Source organism: Brassica napus, chromosome C6, assembly GCF_020379485.1.
Source record: "Brassica napus cultivar Da-Ae chromosome C6, Da-Ae, whole genome shotgun sequence".
Classification (NCBI taxonomy): Eukaryota; Viridiplantae; Streptophyta; class Magnoliopsida; order Brassicales; family Brassicaceae; genus Brassica; species Brassica napus.
This window is the reverse complement of record NC_063449.1, coordinates 17,806,130-17,825,094: the sequence shown is the minus strand read 5'-3', so window position 1 is coordinate 17,825,094 and position 18,965 is coordinate 17,806,130. Positions and strand designations below refer to the sequence as shown.

Below are 18,965 nucleotides of genomic sequence, written 5' to 3'. Positions count from 1 at the left end.
AAGGTTTAGGGTTTAGGGTTTAGGGTTTAGAGTTGATGTTTCGGGGTTTAGGGTTTAGAGTTGATGTTTCATGGTTTAGGGTTTACAGTTGATGATTTATGGTTTAAAGTTGATGTTTTAAGTTTAGATCGGTTAACCATATTTTTTTTTTGTCGAAGTTAATCAAAGAGTTATAAATGTCTTTTCCATTCATTAAAGATGAGGATAAAAGTGGTTAGTGTAAACATGAAAAGTGGTACTTTAAAAATGGTATTTTGGGGAATTTCTCTATAAAGAAAGTATTTTATTACTTCAAAAGTATATTTTATGTTATTTAAAAATATTTTTAAATGTAATATTACTATTTTGCGAACTTTTCTTTTTTTATTAAATCATATTATACATACATATATTTTCGTTTTTCAATTCGTTTTTTTTAACTTTATAAAAAAATTCTTTTTTATTATATGTATATGTTTTTTGGAAAATTTTAAAAAGGAAACTAAATAAAAAATAAATAATACTATTTTAAATGTAATATTTTTAATTCATTAAGGGTATAAGTGTAATCAACCATCATGAAAATTTACGTAAGAGCGACACATAGGAAACTTCTCAAATAATATTATAGAGATATATACATAATATATAGTATATACAACAATTTTACTATACATTATCATAAAATTTTAATCCATAAAAATAGTATAAACAACAATTTTATTGTATATTATCATAAAATTTTGATCCATAAAAAAAAATGCATTTGTGCGGATATACGGATCATATTCTAAAAATATAGATCATACAACTGATGGTTTATATGATAAAATAAAATTACTCAATATAAACTATAAAATTATTGTGTTTAGAAATATCATATTAAATAATTATTTGAACGGGTAAATTTTAAAATATATATTATAACTAATACAAATAAAAATTTATTTATAAAATAGAAAAACAAACATCCCCGCGGACGCGCAAGTTACGATCTAGTCCATATACTAATTCTCATAGTTTACAATAAAATAGTAAATCAGTGTTCAAAGAAGCTTGGCTCAGAATCAACTCCAAAGAGATCATGAAACTTTTTTCCGGATAAAGATTACAAAACGAAAACGAAAAAAATTCCATTTGAGAAAGATAGTGTAAACTCAAATGAGTCTCAGAACAAGAACCCCAAGTTTAAGAAGCATGTTCATCGTTGTTTTCGTTTCCAGATACAATAGAACTGGAGATATAACTCCGCTCTAGAGAAAGTAAAAGATAAAAGAAAAAATTACTAAAGGAAAAAAAAACGAAATGTTGCACCACTCTTCTGCACCAACAAAGCCACTCGGGTTCTGTTTCTCTCCTAGTTTGTGGATGGTGATCGGCTGAATCTTCGTCTCACTGGTGTCTTTGAAGGGCTTACCCTGAAGGAACATGTCAAATTTTGAAAGTCAATAAAAGGTTTATTACATATATTCAGTAAAAAATATGTTACCTTATCGGTTGAGATCCTAAGACTACTCCACTGCAGTTGAGCGCCCCAACTGCACTCTCTGCCTATATTTCATCCCCAAAGCAAACAAAAACAAATTCAGTATAACTACGAATCATAAGCCTTTACTTGTAAAACACTAATGAAACAAGACACAAAAGAAGTGTGGTTTTCAACAGAATCTGAGGGAGCTTACCATGGCAAATTCTACAAAAGCTATGCGAGTATAATGCAACTGGTCACCAAGAAGCCTTATGCGAGTTACCTGTATAACAGAACAAGTGTTATTATCATTGAGAGAGAAAGAACATGTAGTAGTAGTTTCCGGGTTCTAGACTAACCTCACCGCAGGCAGACTCAAAGAAGATTTTGACATCATCTTCAGTGGCCTGCAAGTTTAAAACAAGTAATCTTAAAACCAAGAACTTATACACAAAATGAAAGATAGACATTAACTGGGACAAAGTGTTTACATTCTTGTCAACATTAGTGCAGTAGATGGTTCTTGAACACATCTCCCTCTCATCTTCTGACTGAATACAAACACAAATAGCCATAAAAGTTTCAGTTTTGAAAACTAGAACTGTAAAATCTACTTCGTTTTATTACCCTGGGGAGAAATGTGGGATTGACTGGAAGAATAGCAGTTTTAGAAGGCAAGACCCTAACTGGGTAATAACCAATCATTGTTCCACCTACACTTAAAGCAGCCCTTGCACCATCTGTTTGAAAACAGAAAAAAACTTCCTAACTAATGTAAAATCAAAACCTGAAGTTTGTGATAAAGAATCAGACAGCTTTAACATACGGTCATCAGAGAACTCAACAAAGGCAAAGCGAAGAACTGAATGTGGATCTCCACAGATTCTACAATCAACAACCTTTAGAAAAATAATGCAGTGTTACTTAACCACATACAAAAGAAAAGGATGACAACAATAAAGCTTGTGGATTTCAACTTACTTGTCCATAGCTGCTGAACAAGCCAGCTAAGACTTCCTCAGTCACCTAATCAGAAAGAAGAATATAAAAAATAGAATTTTTTTTTTTTGTTTGTGAAAACCTGAAGAGAGAGACTTACTAAAGTAACTTACACTTTGATCAATGTCAGAGACATATACTGTTCTTCTGATACTATCCTCTCTTTGAGCCTTGGAAGCTCTTCCAGTTAGCCTCACTTTCCTCCCTTGGTTATAATTGTTTCCTCTCTGTAATCCACAAAACCAAACATCAATGAAACTCCAAGCTAGAGACTTTCTAACATAAGAACACAACTAACGTCACTTTAAAAAGACAATCAATCAAATTCATTTAAAGGATAAAGAATCAAACTTTTTCAAGATCAAACAGAAAAAAAAAGTTTGTTACCCTCCGGAAATTGCCATCCTTTTTGTTGTCCTCATCACCAGACTGCTTCTTCTTAGCGGTCGCAAAATCGTCACAAGACAGAGACTGATTGCTCTTCTTCTTCTTGTAAGAAGGGACAAACTCCTTAGCTTCAGGATTCAGCGCAAGCTTCTTCATTTGATCAACATCCGGTTCGGATTTGGGTTTGAGGCCCGATTCCGGTTCCGGTTTAGAATCCGTCACCAGGCTCTTCTCAGTTCCGTCAGTGACGATAGAATCAACATCAGTGTGAACCTCAGCCATTATTAAATCAACAATGAAATATCACAATTCACCCCCAAAAAAAAAAAAAACAGAAGATGGACGAAATCAAAAGCTTCCAACTTTTTATTCTCTCTTGATTTTTTTCAAAAAAAAAATGCAGAATTTCAGATGATAAATTATCCCAAATTTTTTTTGTTTAAAATCAAGAAATGAGAATGTTAATGAAGATCCATTTCAGAATTGTAAGCCAAGCAGATGATAATGCTTGATCGTAGATATATAATATTTGGAATCTAATGTTCCATGAGAGAGAGAGGATGGAGAAGAAGACGAAGGAATGATGGGTTTTGGTCTTAGTTTTGGCCTTTTTCTTTCTCAAATGGACGCTAGCTCTCTCTCTTTCTCTCACAAGAGTGCTTCCCTTTCTTTTCCGGAGAACAATTTTATTTATTTATTATTTTTTATATAATAAAATTTAAATAACAGGAATTGTAATTTTTTTTTTATTCGTTGGCTAGGACTTTGGATAACTACAGATATATCCCACTAATTTATTGTTACTCCACAAGTACCCAAATTTTTGATTTCCCATGTTTTCAAATCCAATGGGATTCTCCACTTTTTAACCAAGGTTGAAGAAATTAATTTTGGTGATCAGGTGTGTAATGAGTAATTAGTATTTTAGGAAAGTAAATCGTATCATTTTTACACGTTTAGTATTAATATTTTTTGTAACAAACATACTACAAGAGTTCTTTATTTCTTAAAACATGTTTACTTTTATGAATTTATTAGAGACATTATTTTATAATAGAATATAAATGAGGTTATTTCAAAAATAGAATAACAAAATTATTATTATTCATTACTTAATATTTCACTCCAATATAAATTAAGCTTGAAGTGAAACTTCTATTATAAAAACAGTATTTTTATTTGGAAATACTCTTAGCTTAGCACCATTTTTTGTTTATATATTTTATGTTTTACTATGCTTTTATATGTTTATTTTTCACTATTTTACCATTTTCATTTTTTCAATATTTTCTTTATAAACTGAAAGAAAAATGTATTAATTTGTTTAAGTTTTAGAATTTCAATTTTTTTTAGGGATTATAATTTAAGTTCTGGGTTTATAATGATTTTTAGAGATTAATGTTTAAAATTTAATTTTATTATTTTGTTAAGCAAAAATAAAATGTATATATATATATATGACCCCTATATATCATACATATCCTCCACAAATTTTGGTATTTGTTTGGGATACTATTCCTTATTATACTCGGTCCCAACAAAAAGAAACTGTTTTATGAACTTTTAATTTCTCCATAGTTGCATAATAAATCTGTTGATTTTGCTCCATAAATTGTGGATTTGTTGTGATATTTCTTTTCTGCCTTTTCACTTGCTGGTATTCTTGGCCAGACAACAAAATTACTCAGACTCTAATTGCACTTTTATCTTCGTTTTTCTTCTACTTTTTTTTGGTAAAAGGTTTTTATTCTTATTGTTACTTCTTTTTGATATTTTTCTACCCAGTTTCTTTTAAAACAAGGTTGTCATTTTTGTATGGACATATAGGTAGATAATCACTACAAAATGTATTTTAATATGTGAAAGGTTCTTTTCTCTTTCAGCGAAAGAAAGTTTCATTGGTTAAGAAATTGGCAAAAGATGTGATGTAATGACAAGCTGAGCTTTCCTGAATGCTAGCAAACGAAAAATGTACCCAAGAAAAAAGGTTTGGCAAATTCAAAAAGTGACGTTTACTTTTTCTTTTATTGAATATTATTCGATATATCATTACAATACTTTGTAAGAGAGTAGTATACGTAACAAAAGTAATAAAAATGGGGTTTGTTATACTCTTTTACTAGTTCTACGAATAAACAAACAATTAAAAATAGTTCGCAAGTTGACTTGACACAGTTTTTGCTATTTGTTCATGGGATCGGTTTACATTATAATATATTATTTTGCCTATTATATACATCTTTTATCTGCTTATATCATTGTTAAACATGCATGATGCAACATGCATAAAATAATTCTCTTTAAGTTCTTCAAGGTGTGTGTTCTCGATGTAGATGGTAAGAACATTTCTAAGTGCAAGAAAATTAGTCAAATGATTAAACCTTATAAATAAATATTATATAAATATACAAAAAGTAATATCACAATTTCCTTCACTAAGAAAGCGATGGGTCTTTAGACATGTAGATTCGGCTAGATCAGGTTTTCGGATCAGTTAGTTCACAACTTGGCTAGTTCGGTTTAGTCAAAATCTTGCCGAATTAAACCAAAAAACATTTGGTTCGGTTTGATTTGATTTTTGAATAATGCGTTTTCAAAAGTCAACTGAACTTAACCAAAGGTTTTAAATTCAGTTAAATTTCAGTTTAAATTGGTTAAAAAATTTGGTAAATTTCGGTTAAGTTTGGTTATTTATGTTAGTTCGGTTATTCGGTTTGGTTTTTTGTTAGTTAGGTTAGTTTGGTTTGGAATTTTGGTTAATATCGACATAGTTTAGTTTAATCTCTCTTCTTTTTTTGAAAACCGAACTAATCAATTCTCGAATCGAACGAAACTTCCTAACCGAGCTATACCGAAAACTGAACTCTTTGGTTTGGATCAGTTTGGTTAATAACCACTACCCTAGTCCACTTGCTTCAAATATAGGAAGTGTTAAGCTTAGGAACCCGTCTCTTCCTACCAAATGAGGAGCCACCATATATTAAAGATACAATCATACAAAGCTAGAAAATAATGAAGCGTCTCCAGACTAGAATTACATGCCATCCTTGTTATCTGTTATTGTGGTGTTTTATGATTGTTTAGAGATTATAATGATTATAGGTCACATGAGAGAATGTTGTTTGTTTGGGTAAATGAAGTACTTCTTAGAAGGTATCGGCCCTATCGATAGTCTTGGTGACGATGTTTTGGACCCTGGCGCGATTGGCACTATAAAACACCAGTGGAAAGATTAAAGAGTTTATAAGATATTATTTCATAAACGAATATCTTTTTGGAATGATGTTTGGAAAGTAATATTTAGTGTAGAAATTGTACTTGTTTTGTTTCTGAAGGATGTAGACAAGGTAGGTTTACTATAGCTAGCTTGGTTTAAGTTGATTGGTTTAGATAGGATTGTAATTAAGTCCGGTTAGTCTGTAACGATCAATTAAACCGGTCTCTTTCTATAGTTGACCACACGTGTGAGTGTACACGTGAGTAGAGTGAATTAGTCTAATGTATAAAGACTAAGGATCTTATGGTTAATAGGTTAAGTCTGTTGAGCTGATAAGATTGTATCAGACGCAGAGATAGAGAAGAGAGAGCGAGGTTATCGAGTTGTAACAGAGCTCGCTTGTGAGCAGTATAGTGTTGCTGGTTCGATCCCAGCTCCGGTGAGATATAGCGGCTTCTCCTAGTTAACGGAGAAGTGCGGTGAACACCGGGTCAACAGATTGATCGTGTTGGTTCGAGATTAGAGTTCAAAGAAGAAGATCAAAGGCGTTCGATCTTCACAAATTGGTATCAGAGTTGTGGTTACAAGATTCGGCGAAAGTTCCAAAGACACGATCAAGATTAGAAATCAATCGATTTCGAGATGAAGACTCACAAGATCGAATTCGCGATATCGATGTTCGATGGCACGGGAGACTTTGGGATTTGGAAGAAAAGAATGCTTGCGCATCTCAGCGTGAGAGGTTTGAAGGATGTTCTTACTCCGCAACCCAAAGATTCGAAGATTACGAAGGATGAAGACGGTGAAGATGAGGACTCTAAGGAGAAGTCAATTAAAGATGAAGAATCGAGGTTGGAACGCGATGAGAAAGCCATATATCTCATCTTTATGAGCGTCGGTGATCACGTCCTAAGGAAACTGGACAACTGTACCTTAGCAGCAGAGGTGTGGGAGCTACTGGATCGTTTCTACATGGCCAAGACCTTGCCAAACAGAGTCCACGCTCAGCTTAAGGTCTATTCCTTTCGGATGCAAGTTCAAGAACGGTAGATGAGAATGTTGATGTTTTCTTGAAGCTTATAGCTGATCTCAACAACCTCAGCATAGAGATTCCAGAGGAGGTACAAGAAATTCTACTACTCAACGCTTTGTCGAGCCGATATGATTCCTTGAAAGAAACTCTGAAGTATAGCAGGGAAGTTATCAGAGTTGATGAAACAGTAAGTGCAGCGAGGTCTAAGGAGATGGAGTATAAGGATGCTCCCAGTTCTAGAACATCTGGTGAAGCAATTTTGTGAGAGGAAGGACAGAGAGTAGGTCCTCTAACTCACATGGAGATAAAGGCAAGCATAGGTCAAGATCTAAGTTGAAAGAAGGCAAGCGTGTATGCTGGGCACTTCAAGAAGCAGTGCTACAAGTGGCTTGACAGAAACAAGAATCAGAAGTAGGGATCAGACATAGGAGAGTCATCTATGGCTAAAGATGATGCCAAGGATCTAGTTGGTCTACTAGTTGCAGAGGTTAATTCAGCAGAATCAGATAGAGATGAGTGGATTCTTGATACATGCTGTACATTTCATATGACACCAAGACGGGATCTCTTCATTGATTTAAAGACTACAGATGGAGGAAGAGTTCGTATGGCAAATAATACAATTACAGAGGTTATGGGTGTGACACCCCCGAACGTAGATAACCGGAAATGACACGGTCGATGTTCCCTGATGGTCGACCCGAGGTTCTCGAAATAAATTCGATCGCCTTAGACCAACAACCAAAGAACACAGACGCTCCTATCGGATATTACTCTAGGCTTTTCAACCCGATAAAGCAATATTCGATAGTTAGTTCGTCCCGTACAAGGACTAATATCATATGAGAACTCGTGATTTATGAACATCTTTTATACATTATTTATTTACTTTAAACATCTTACAAAGTGTTATAGTTTTATCCTACGGCCTATCGCCCAACAACGTTTTAAGTAAATATACATCAAAAGGTACGTTGCGAGGACAACAAAATACTACCGCTGGTTGGCCGCTCCTTCTGTCCAAAAGAGTAAAATGTCTCCCACCTAAGGGTTACCTGCACACATGAATGAGTCATGAGAAACTAGTTTACTCAGTGAATCTAGAATCACAACACAATCAATAATAAACCAAACAATTATCAAATACATATATATGATCATGCAAGTACTAGTACTATACTTTAATATTGATCATCATTGTGAATTCTTATTTTAAACATCACTTCCACAACACCCGCCGGTTACCATACTCATATAATACAATATATATACTAGACCCGAGAAACCACTAAGGCTAACCGAGACTAGTGAGTTAGCATCACCATCATTGTCGAATGTCCGGTATGAACAAACCGACACTGCATCGTCATGCAGTACACGGTCTCCAGGGAGCTACCCCATCATCGTGTCTTCATGACCTTGTTCCGTTCGCAGGACCAATTCACGGTAATGCGGAGACTTTAGGGATATTGAATAATAATAAGACTTCACGTGATCTTACTTCCATAATTATTCTAAAATTAATCCATAACTAATCCTTAATTAATCATAATTAACTCTTAGTTAATCCCAGATTAATCCATAATTAATCTCATATTAATCTGTAATTAATCCAAGATTAGTATTTAATTAATCATGACTACTCCTTAATTAATCTCAGATTAATTCTCAATTAAACCAAGATTAATTCTTAATTAAACCAAGATTAATCCATAATCAAAACCATGATTATTTCATAATTAAGATTCGTACTTGAGAACAAGTACTATGATTATGATTAACCTCACTTTAACCTTTGATTAATCTTTAAGTATAAGTGTTTACACTAAGTAAACACCATACACTTCTTAAAGGATTCAAAGACTTTACTATCTAATTGAGATACTACAATTTAAACTCAATCATGTACTCATTCATGATCTATCTCATCTTCTGTCTAGACTCACCTAAAGGACAGTCTTGAAACTGGCTTGGACAAGACTTGAGTTCCTCTTGAACAAAGCTGAAAGGACAGGATGGGACTAGCAAAGCTCCACACCTTAGCTGATCAAAACAGAGCAAGGTTCGGTTCAGAACATCAACAATCCGACAGTTCGGTTCAGGCTAAACAACTTAAATAAATTAAGTTCAAGCTCGGTTCCTCTCATACCAGATCAGATCAGTTCAGTTATATTCAGTTAACAACAGTTCAGGACAATATCAGACTGAGTTCAGTTTGGTTTAAGTCCAATCAATCCATAAGAGCTTAGCAAACTGTTTTAAGAGATGAATTCAAACCGAAACTAAACAAGAATTGAACTGTATCATAACTTATACAACTGATCCGACCAAGATCTAAGGTAGCCATGAACTGTTCTGATCAGATACTGACTGAGGCTAGGAGACCAAAGCTTACCAAGACGAACCAAAGGACTAGATGGCCTCAGCTGATCCTCTTCTCCAAGGTAAGCTTGCGGCTGGACTGATCAAAGAGAAAGATCAAGGTCTGATCATGATCTGAACTCAACTAGGTCTAGGGTTTTATTTAAAAATCTCACCTTCTGATCTTTATCAAGGTAACAAACTGAGCTAGGATTGAAGATTAGATCACCACCAATTTTTTCTTGATTTATTTTCCTGATTTTTCTCACTGATTTTTCTGTTCTTCTTTCTCTCTTTCTTTCTGAAATTCTCTAGTTTTTTCTGTAGGTTTCAGAACGTTGGAAGCATCTGGAGAAGAGTTAAATACAACCTGAGGTTACTTCATATGAGGGTTTAGCTCATAACCAAGCTTGGCTGAGAGCAGACAGATGGCAACCTGTTTCATCATCTACACCATACTTTCCTTTCCCTCCCATGAAGCAGTTCCAGCCAATCATAAGTAATTAAAGGAGGAAGCAAGTACACATGCAGCTTGTGATTGTCATGTGCCATTTACTGAAGTAGCTAGGTAAGCATGCAGGTGCAAGTCAAGTGACTGAATACTGAACAAGCAGGCTAGTGGAAAACATAACTTAGTTCTAAAATTATTTCGGAAGTTGGTCGATAATTTTAAATATTTTTTCAACCAAATATTCCTTGTCTTTTGCTCTCGTCTTGTTCTCGGAAAATCTCTTCCAGCTTAATAAAAATTCGACCAAAATATTTAAACTCGACCAAACTATCAAGTGAAGGTCTTTCGACCACAAGACAGTCCCATCGAGAAATTAATCTACCGGGTCGATTTTTATTTTTATTAATCCTTGTCGAACCAACTAAAAACTGGTCGAGCGGGATTTTTCTCGACCAAAAATTTATTGGCTCGTGAGGGTTACTACACTCTTCCCCCCTTAAAAGAATTCGTCCCCGAATTCTCAAAATACAAGTGTACACCCTTTACTGGACGACTGGGGTATCTGAGAAGAGTTCTGGGTAATCAGCTCGGAACTTATCTTCATCCTCCCATGTTATAACAACTCTCTTTCGCTTTCCCCAAAATACTTGAACTTGCGAAATTTCCCTATTCTTCAATTTCTTGATACGACGCTCGCCTATCTGCAAAGGACCTTCAGGATATGTGAGGTTAGGTTGCAAGTTCTCTGGTCTCTGCGGGTCGACCATATTCGGATCTGGTATATGCTTACGCAGCATCGATACATGAAATACCGGATGCATAGGCATATCGGGTGGAAGTTCTAGTCTATAGGCTACTTTTCCAACTCTGGCGACAATTCGGTACGCCCAATGTAACGAGTAGCTAGCTTCCCAATTTTTCCAAATCGATCCTTTCCTTTCCGTGCAGCTACTTTCAAGAAGACTAAATCATTTACTGCAAAAATGACTTCTCTTCTACCGTGGTCTACATACTTCTTTTGTCGGTCTTGAGCCTTCTTCATATTGGCTTGAATTATCCTTACTTTCTCTGCAGCCTCATCTACTATTTATGGACCAAGAATTCTTCTCTCACCAACTTCTGACCAACATACTGGCGTTCTACAAGGTCGACCATACAATGCTTCGTATGGTGACATACCAATACTAGAGTGGTAGCTATTGTTGTAGGAGAATTCTATCAGCGGCAAAAACTTTTCCCACGGACCATTCCAGTCGAGGATACACAACCTTAACAGATCTTCCAGAGTTCTAATGGTTCTTTCGGTTTGGCCATCGGTTTCTGGATGAAACGCTGTACTCATATGCAAATCAGTTCCCAAGGCTTGTTGAAAGGCTCCCCAAAATTCAGCTGTAAAGCGCGGGTCTCGGTCTGAAACTATATTTGCTGGTACCCCATGAAGCTTTACTATTTCCTCCAAATACAGCTCTGCTAACGTCTCAACTTTGTCTGTAAGTTTCATCGGTAGGAAATGAGCAGATTTGGTAAGACGGTCGACAATCACCCAAACTGCATCATTCCCACGGCCGGGTGCTCGAGGTAAACCAGAAATAAAGTCCATCGCTACTGCATCCCATTTCCATTCAGGGATAGGTATGCTTTGAAGTAAGCCACCTGGGACTTGGTGTTCATCTTTTATCTGTTGGCAAGTCTGGCATTGAGAAACCCATATGGCAACATCTCTCTTCATCCCTGGCCAGTGGTAATATCTTCAGATATCTCGATACATCTTTGTGCTCCCGGGATGAATGCTTAAGTCCTTAGAATTTCCTCTTGAAGTCCTTCTCCTTTCGGAACAGTTACTCGACCATTGATTAACAAAGTTCTATCACTTGCAACTTGATATCCTCCGAAGTTTCCTTCATTCAACTGCTCTCGTATCTTCTTCAGGTTTACATCTCTCATTTGATATTCTCGGATACGAGAAAGTAAACCAGCTTGGCTTACTGCTTGTAGTCCTAGAGGTTCTCTTTCCTGTCCTTCTACGGCAGCCAAACTAACCATCTTGAATTCTGCTTCTAGGCTCGGGAGTTCTTTTTCAATATCTACATCAACTTTCCTTATGCTCAACGCATCAGCAACAACGTTGCCTTTTCCTGGATGGTATAGGATCTGCATGTCGTAATCAGCTACGAACTCCATCCATCGTCTTTGCCTTAGGTTCAGATCAGGTTGAGTGAAAAGATACTTAAGGCTTTTATGGTCAGTGAACACTTGGATCTTCTCACCATACAAATATGATCGCCAAATCCGAAGGGCAAATACTACTGCAGCCATCTCTAGGTCATGTGTCGGATAATTCACTTCATGCTTTCTTAGTTGCCTCGATGCATAGGCGATTACCTTATCGTCCTGCATCAGCACACAACCTAAACCAACATGAGATGCATTCGTATACACGGTGTATGGTTGGTTAGGCTTAGGCAAGGCTAAGATAGGTGCAGTCGTTAAAGCTTCTTTTAACCTTTTGAACGCTTCATTGGTTTCTATACTCCATTCATAGGCAATCCCTTTACCGGTAAGACGAGTCAAAGGCTTTGATACGCTTGCAAATCCTTGGACAAACTTTCTGTAATAGCCGGCCAATCCGAGAAAAATTTGAATCTCGGTAACAGAAGTCGGATGCGGCCATTCCTTAATAGCAGCTATCTTTGCTGGATCGACGGCAACTCCTTCTTCTGACACTCGATGTCCTAAGAAGCCAACTTCTCTTTTTCAGAAACGACACTTACTAAGCTTAGCAAAAAGCTTTTGATCTCGCAGACGCTCCAAAACTAGTCGTAGATGCCTTCCGTGCTCTTCTGCACTTCGGGAATATATGAGGATGTCATCAATGAAAATGATAACAAACTCGTCTAGGTAATCCCGAAATACTTCATTCATCAATCGCATAAATACAGCGGGGGCATTGGTAAGACCAAAAGGCATGACTACAAACTCAAAGTGTCCATAGCGGGTTCTAAAGGCAGTCTTCATGATATCGGTTTCAGAAATCGGAATCTGATGATAACCCGAAGCTAAATCAATCTTCGAAAACCAGCTTGCGCCTTGTAACTGGTCTAACAGCTCATCAATTCTTGGGAGTGGGTACTTGTCCTTTATGGTTACGTCCACGATAATCAATACATAACCGCATGCTTCTGTCTTTCTTCTTTACAAACAGCACGGGTGCTCCCCATGGTGATGAACTAGGACGTATGAAACCCTTGTCTAACAAATCAGCTAACTGCTGCTTCAACTCAGCGAGTTCTGCTGGTGCCATTGCTATTGCAGCTGATTCGGGTTCTAATGTTATACTAAGGGGTTACTCCTAGACGGCGGCAATCCCTCTAATGCCTTAAACACGTCTTCATATTCTCTGACTACTGGTATTTCTTCCATGTTCTCCTCTTTCTCGTCTTCTACTGGTCCAGCAACCATGGTCACTAAGTACACTTCTTCACCCTTCTCCAACATGTTTTCAATTCTCAAGGCTGATACTAATGACGCTCCAACACTTGGTACTATGCCATGGTAAGCTAAAGGGGGTTGGGTATCTCTCTCGAAAACAATCTTCCTTCGACCACAATCAAGGTGAGCTCGGTAACATGACAGCCAATCTATCCCTAAGATTACCTCGTACCTCTCTAATGGGAGAACTAACAAATGAGCCGGAAAAACCATATCTTGGATAATAATTGGAACTCTTAGAATACAGCCTTCAGTTTCAAGAACTTGATCTCCGTGAGATAGAACAGGAATGGATAAATTCACCTTAGTGAATTCTCCATCAAATCTGGATGCTACTCCGGGAGCTACAAAACTATGTGTTGCTCCCGAATCGAAAAGGATATGGGCGGATATTCCACCCACAAGCAAAGTCCTTGACAATAATTGACTTTACCGTCAATTACTTACGCAACCACTTTTATAATATTTTTATATCACTAATTCACCAATCATATAAAAAAATCATGCAACACTCAATTGGATAAGAAAACAAACCTGAAATCGGACCCTGAGGTGGTCCGGATGGTCCTGGTAACTCTAAAGCGTAAGCCCTACCAGCAATGGCTTGACACTTAGCAGGAGGTAAGGGTAAAGGTGGGTTAACTGGTCCAACGGGTCGAGCACTCGAAACAACAGGCTGAGCAAGATGAGTGCACGGACATGATGTCGCGTAATGTCCTCGCTCTCCACACGTGAAACAAGTGATGTGAGATGGTACAGCCGGTTGGAACTGTCCCACGTTCGGAAAATCTCGCCTAACATGGCCCAGCTGGCCACAAGTGAAACAAGTCGGGGTTCTAGGTCTAGGACCTCCAGAACGACCTCCCCGAAAAGATATACCTCCTCGTCCTCGCTGCATAGCAGAATGCGGCTGAGGATGGAACGGAACAGATGGACATCTAGGTTGTGCGGAATTGCTAGAAGAAGCTCTCTCAGCAGCAATGGCCTCCTCAATGTTCACAGCACGCTCAACAAGATCAGCAAGCCTATGAAACTCTACTGCCTCAAGTCTGCTCCTGATATATGGATTAAGTCCTCGAAGGAACTTACGGATAATCATCATCTAGTCCTCCCGACCATAGTGGACATACTTCCTGAGACGGGTGAACTCTGCCTCATACTTCCTAATAGATAATCCTCCCTGAACTAGCTCCATGAACTTAATCTCCAAACGATCACGGGCCTCCGGTGGGAAGTACTTTTGAACGAACGTTGTGCGGAAGTCAGCCCAACTCAGATCGAAGTCTCCAAAGTTCCTCTCTACACATAACCACCAAGTGATGGCGTCCTTCTCTAGATAGTAAACAGACACGTCCTTCTTGAATTCTTCCGGACAACGGGTTGCAGCAAAGTTCTGCTCGAGATTGTGAAGCCACACATCAGCTTCAAAGGGATCAGTGCCTCCCTTGTAATGCTTTGTCTCCAAGTTCTTCATAATCATGACTATCTTCAGGAAGTCCGGATGAGAAGTGGTAGGTACTGGACCTGGCTGAGCATGCTGTGCATCACGCTGTGCATTCAGTGCTTGATGTTGCAAATTCACCATCTCAGCCATCAGTTCTAGAAGTGCTATTATAGCTGGATCAGTTGGCACTGGTTCAGGTTGTGCTGCCGGAATAGGTGCGGCAGGGGCTGGTGGAATATGAGCGGCAAGAGATGCAGGAGCTGAGGGATGATCTCTGTGCACTGGACTATCGTGTACCACATCCACCTCAATGTCCATAAAGTACGGGTCTGGAGACAAAGGCATGTGCACTGGTGTCTGATCATATGACCCTTCAGACGGGTCAGTCTCAAAACTAGAGCCCAAAGGTGTAGCCTCAAAGCTAGGAGTTGGAAGTGGTGCCGGAGTAGATGGTGGCGAAGATTCTGAAGATGATGAAATAGGTATCGGTAGATAATCTCCACCACGTCTGGCCTGTCTCGGTGGCATCTGCAACGAAAGATCATGGTAAGTTTCTACCCAGGTCTATCTATTTCTAAAAGAAGGAACAAACCAGCATATCCTAATTATCCTTGCGACACATTTTTGACTCGAAAATTATTTGAAACAAGTCCCATTCTAGCATCGTATACCAATGCTCTGATACCACCTTTGTGACACCCCCGATCGTAGATAACCAGAAATGACACGGTCAATGTTCCCTGATGGTCGACCCGAGGTTCTCAAAATAAATTCGATCGCCTTATATCAACAACCAAAGAACACATACGCTCCTATCGGATATTACTCTAGGCTTTTCAACCCGATAAAGCAATATTCGATAGTTAGTTCGTCCCAGACAAGGACTAATACCATATGAGAACTCGTGATTTATGAACATCTTTTATACATTATTTATTTACTTTAAACATCTTACAAAGTGTTATAGTTTTATCCTACAGCCTATCGCCCAACAACGTTTTAAGTAAATATACATCAAAAGGTACGTTGCAAGGACAACAAAATACTACCGCTGGTTGGCCGCTCCTTCTGTCCAAAAGAGTAAAGTGTCTCCCGCCTAAGGGTTACTTGCACACATGAATGAGTCATGAGAAACTAGTTTACTCAGTGAATCTAGAATCACAACACAATCAATAATAAACCAAACAATTATCAAATGCATATACATGATCATGCAAGTACTAGTACTATACTTTAATATCGATTATCATTGTGAATTCTTATTTTAAACATCACTTCCACAACACCCGCCCGTTACCATACTCATATAATACAATATATATACTAGACCCGAGAAACCACTAAGGCTAACCGAGACTAGTGAGTTAGCATCACCATCATTGTCGAATGTTTGGTATGAAAAATCTGACACTGCATCGTCATGCAGTACACGGTCTCCAGGGAGCTACCCCATCATCGTGTCTTCATGACCTTGTCCGTTCGCAGGACCAAGTCACGGTAATGCGGGGACTTTAGGGATAGTGAATAATAATAAGACTTCACATGATTTTACTTCCATAATTATTCTAAAATTAATCCATAATTAATCCTTAATCAATCATAATTAACTCTTAGTTAATCTCAGATTAATCCATAATTAATCTCATATTAATCTTTAATTAATCCAAGATTAGTACTTAATTAATCATGTTTACTCCTTAATTAATCTCAGATTAATTCTCAATTAAACCAAGATTAATTCGTAATTAAACCAAGATTAATCCATAATCAAAACCATGATTATTTCATAATTAAGATTAGTACTTGAGAACAAGTACTATGATTATGATTAACCTCACTTTAACCTTTGATTAATCTTTAAGTATAAGTGTTTACACTACGTAAACACCATACACTTCTTAAAGGATTCAAAGACTTTACTATCTAATTGAGATACTACAATTTAAACTCAATCATGTACTCATTCATGATCTATCTCATCTTCTGTCTAGACTCACCTAAAGGACAGTCTTGAAACTGGCTTGGACAAGACTTGAGTTCCTCTTGAACAAAGCTGAAAGGACAGGATGGGACTAGCAAAGCTCCACACCTTAGCTTATCAAAACAGAGCAAGGTTCGGTTCAGAACATCAACAATCCGACAGTTCGGTTCAGGCTAAACAACTTAAATAAATTAAGTTCAAGCTCGGTTCCTCTCATACCAGATCAGATCAGTTCAGTTATATTCAGTTAACAACAGTTCAAGACAAGATCAGACTGATTTCAGTTTGGTTTAAGTCCAATCAATCCATAACAGCTGAGCAAACTGTTTTAAGAGAAGAATTTAAACTGAAACTAAATAAGAACTGAATTGTATCATAACTTATACAACTGATCCGACCAAGATCTAAGGTTGCTATGAACTGTTCTGATCAGAAACTGACTGAGGCTAGGAGACCAAAGCTTACCAAGACGAACCAAAGGACTAGATGTCCTCAGCTGATCCTCTTCTCCAAGGTAAGCTTGCGGCTGGACTGATCAAAGAGAAAGATCAAGGTCTGATCATGATCTGAACTCAACTAGGTCTAGGGTTTTATTTAAAAATCTCACCTTCTGATCTTTATCAAGGTAACAAACTGATCTAGGGTTGAAGATTAGATCACCACCAATTTTTTCTTGATTTATTTTCCTGATTTTTCTCACTGATTTTTCTGTTCTTCTTTCTCTCTTTCTTTCTGAAATTCTCTAGGTTTTTCTGTAGGTTTCAGAACGTGGGAAGCAGCTGGAGAAGAGTTAAATACAACCTGAGGTTACTTCATATGAGGGTGTAGCTCATAACCAAGCTTGGCTGAGAGAAGACAGATGGCAACCTGTTTCATCATCTACACCATACTGTCATTTCCCTTCCATCAAGCAGTTCCAGCCAATCATAAATAATTAAAGGAGGAAGCAAGCACACATGCAGCTTGTGATTGTCATGTGCCATTTACTGAAGAAGCTAGGTAAGCAGGCAGGTGCAAGTCAAGTGACTGAATACTGACAAGCAGGCTGGTGGAAGACATAGTTCTAAAATTATTTCGGAAGTTGGTCGATAATTTTAAATAATTTTTCAACCAAATATTCCTTGTCTTTTGCTCTCGTCTTGTTCTCGGAAAATCTCTTCCAGCTTGATAAAAATTCGACCAAAATATTTAAGACTCGACCAAACTATCAAGTGAAGGTCTTTCGACCACAAGACAGTCCCGTCGAGAATTAATCTACCGTGTCGATTTTTATTTTTATTAATCCTTGTCGAACCAACTAAAAACTAGTCGAGCGGGATTTTTCTCGACCAAAAATTTATTGGCTCGTGAGGGTTATTACAATGGGTGTTGGCTCAATCAGATTCGAGAATCCAGACAAGACTACCTTCATTCTACATGACGTGAGGTACATGCCTGGTATATCAAGGAATTTGATCTCAATGGGAAGTCTTGAAGAGAAGGGCTGTGAGTTCAAGGCGGCAAATGGCATTCTCAAGGTTATAAAAGGATGTACTGTGTTTATGAAAGGAGCCAGATGACAGTCCTTGTACATATTGCAAGCATCTGCAAGAAGAACATATTTAAATGGAGAATCAAGTAATGCTGCAAGACAGAAAAACGATCAAGTGTAAGACATTCAGCTTTGGCATAGTCGCATGGGTCATCTTGGACAGAAGGGTATGGAGATTTTACACAAGAAAGGTTGCTTGGGAGAGCTGAAGAAGACTGAGATGAGTTTCTGCGAAGACTGCGCTATTGGTAAAACTCATAATGTGAGTTTTGGGCCACCACTTCATGTTACTAAGGCTAAGCTGGATTATATCCATTCCGATCTATGGGAATCCCCAAACGTTCCTCCAAGCCTCAGTAGATCACAATATTTTCTTACCTTCACAGATGATTTCTCAAGAAAGGTCTGGACCTACTTCCTAAGACACAAGAATGAAGCGTTTGAATGTTTCGTCTCATGGAAGAAGATGGTGGAGACACAGAGTGAAAGTATGATTAAGAAACTGCGTACAGATAATGGGCTTGAGTTCTGTAATTTACAGTTCAACTCGTTCTACAAAGAAGAAGGCATGGTCAGACATAGAACGTGTACGTATACACCGCAGCAAAACTGGGTAGCCGAACGT

At 37.6% G+C, this 18,965-nt stretch overlaps 1 protein-coding gene across 2 annotated transcripts; it reads right to left on the bottom strand.

The window, feature by feature from the left end:
- Positions 1 to 1,097: 1,097 nt before the first annotated feature.
- On the bottom strand, positions 1,098 to 3,511 carry LOC106431497 (polyadenylate-binding protein-interacting protein 8-like). Of its 2 annotated transcripts, XM_048760716.1 has the most exons (11): positions 3,384 to 3,511; positions 2,834 to 3,064; positions 2,560 to 2,673; positions 2,429 to 2,473; positions 2,274 to 2,346; positions 2,075 to 2,187; positions 1,939 to 1,998; positions 1,807 to 1,854; positions 1,662 to 1,730; positions 1,469 to 1,530; positions 1,098 to 1,397 (listed from the first exon to the last, which is right to left on the bottom strand). In XM_048760716.1, the coding sequence occupies exons 2-11, from the start codon at positions 2,987 to 2,989 to the stop codon at positions 1,337 to 1,339; spliced, it is 801 nt and encodes a 266-aa protein (XP_048616673.1). In that variant the 5' UTR covers positions 2,990 to 3,064; positions 3,384 to 3,511; the 3' UTR covers positions 1,098 to 1,336. The 2 variants fall into 2 exon arrangements, with proteins under 2 accessions (XP_048616673.1, XP_013727755.1); XM_013872301.3 differs by having other exon boundaries at positions 2,834 to 3,497.
- Positions 3,512 to 18,965: the final 15,454 nt, after the last annotated feature.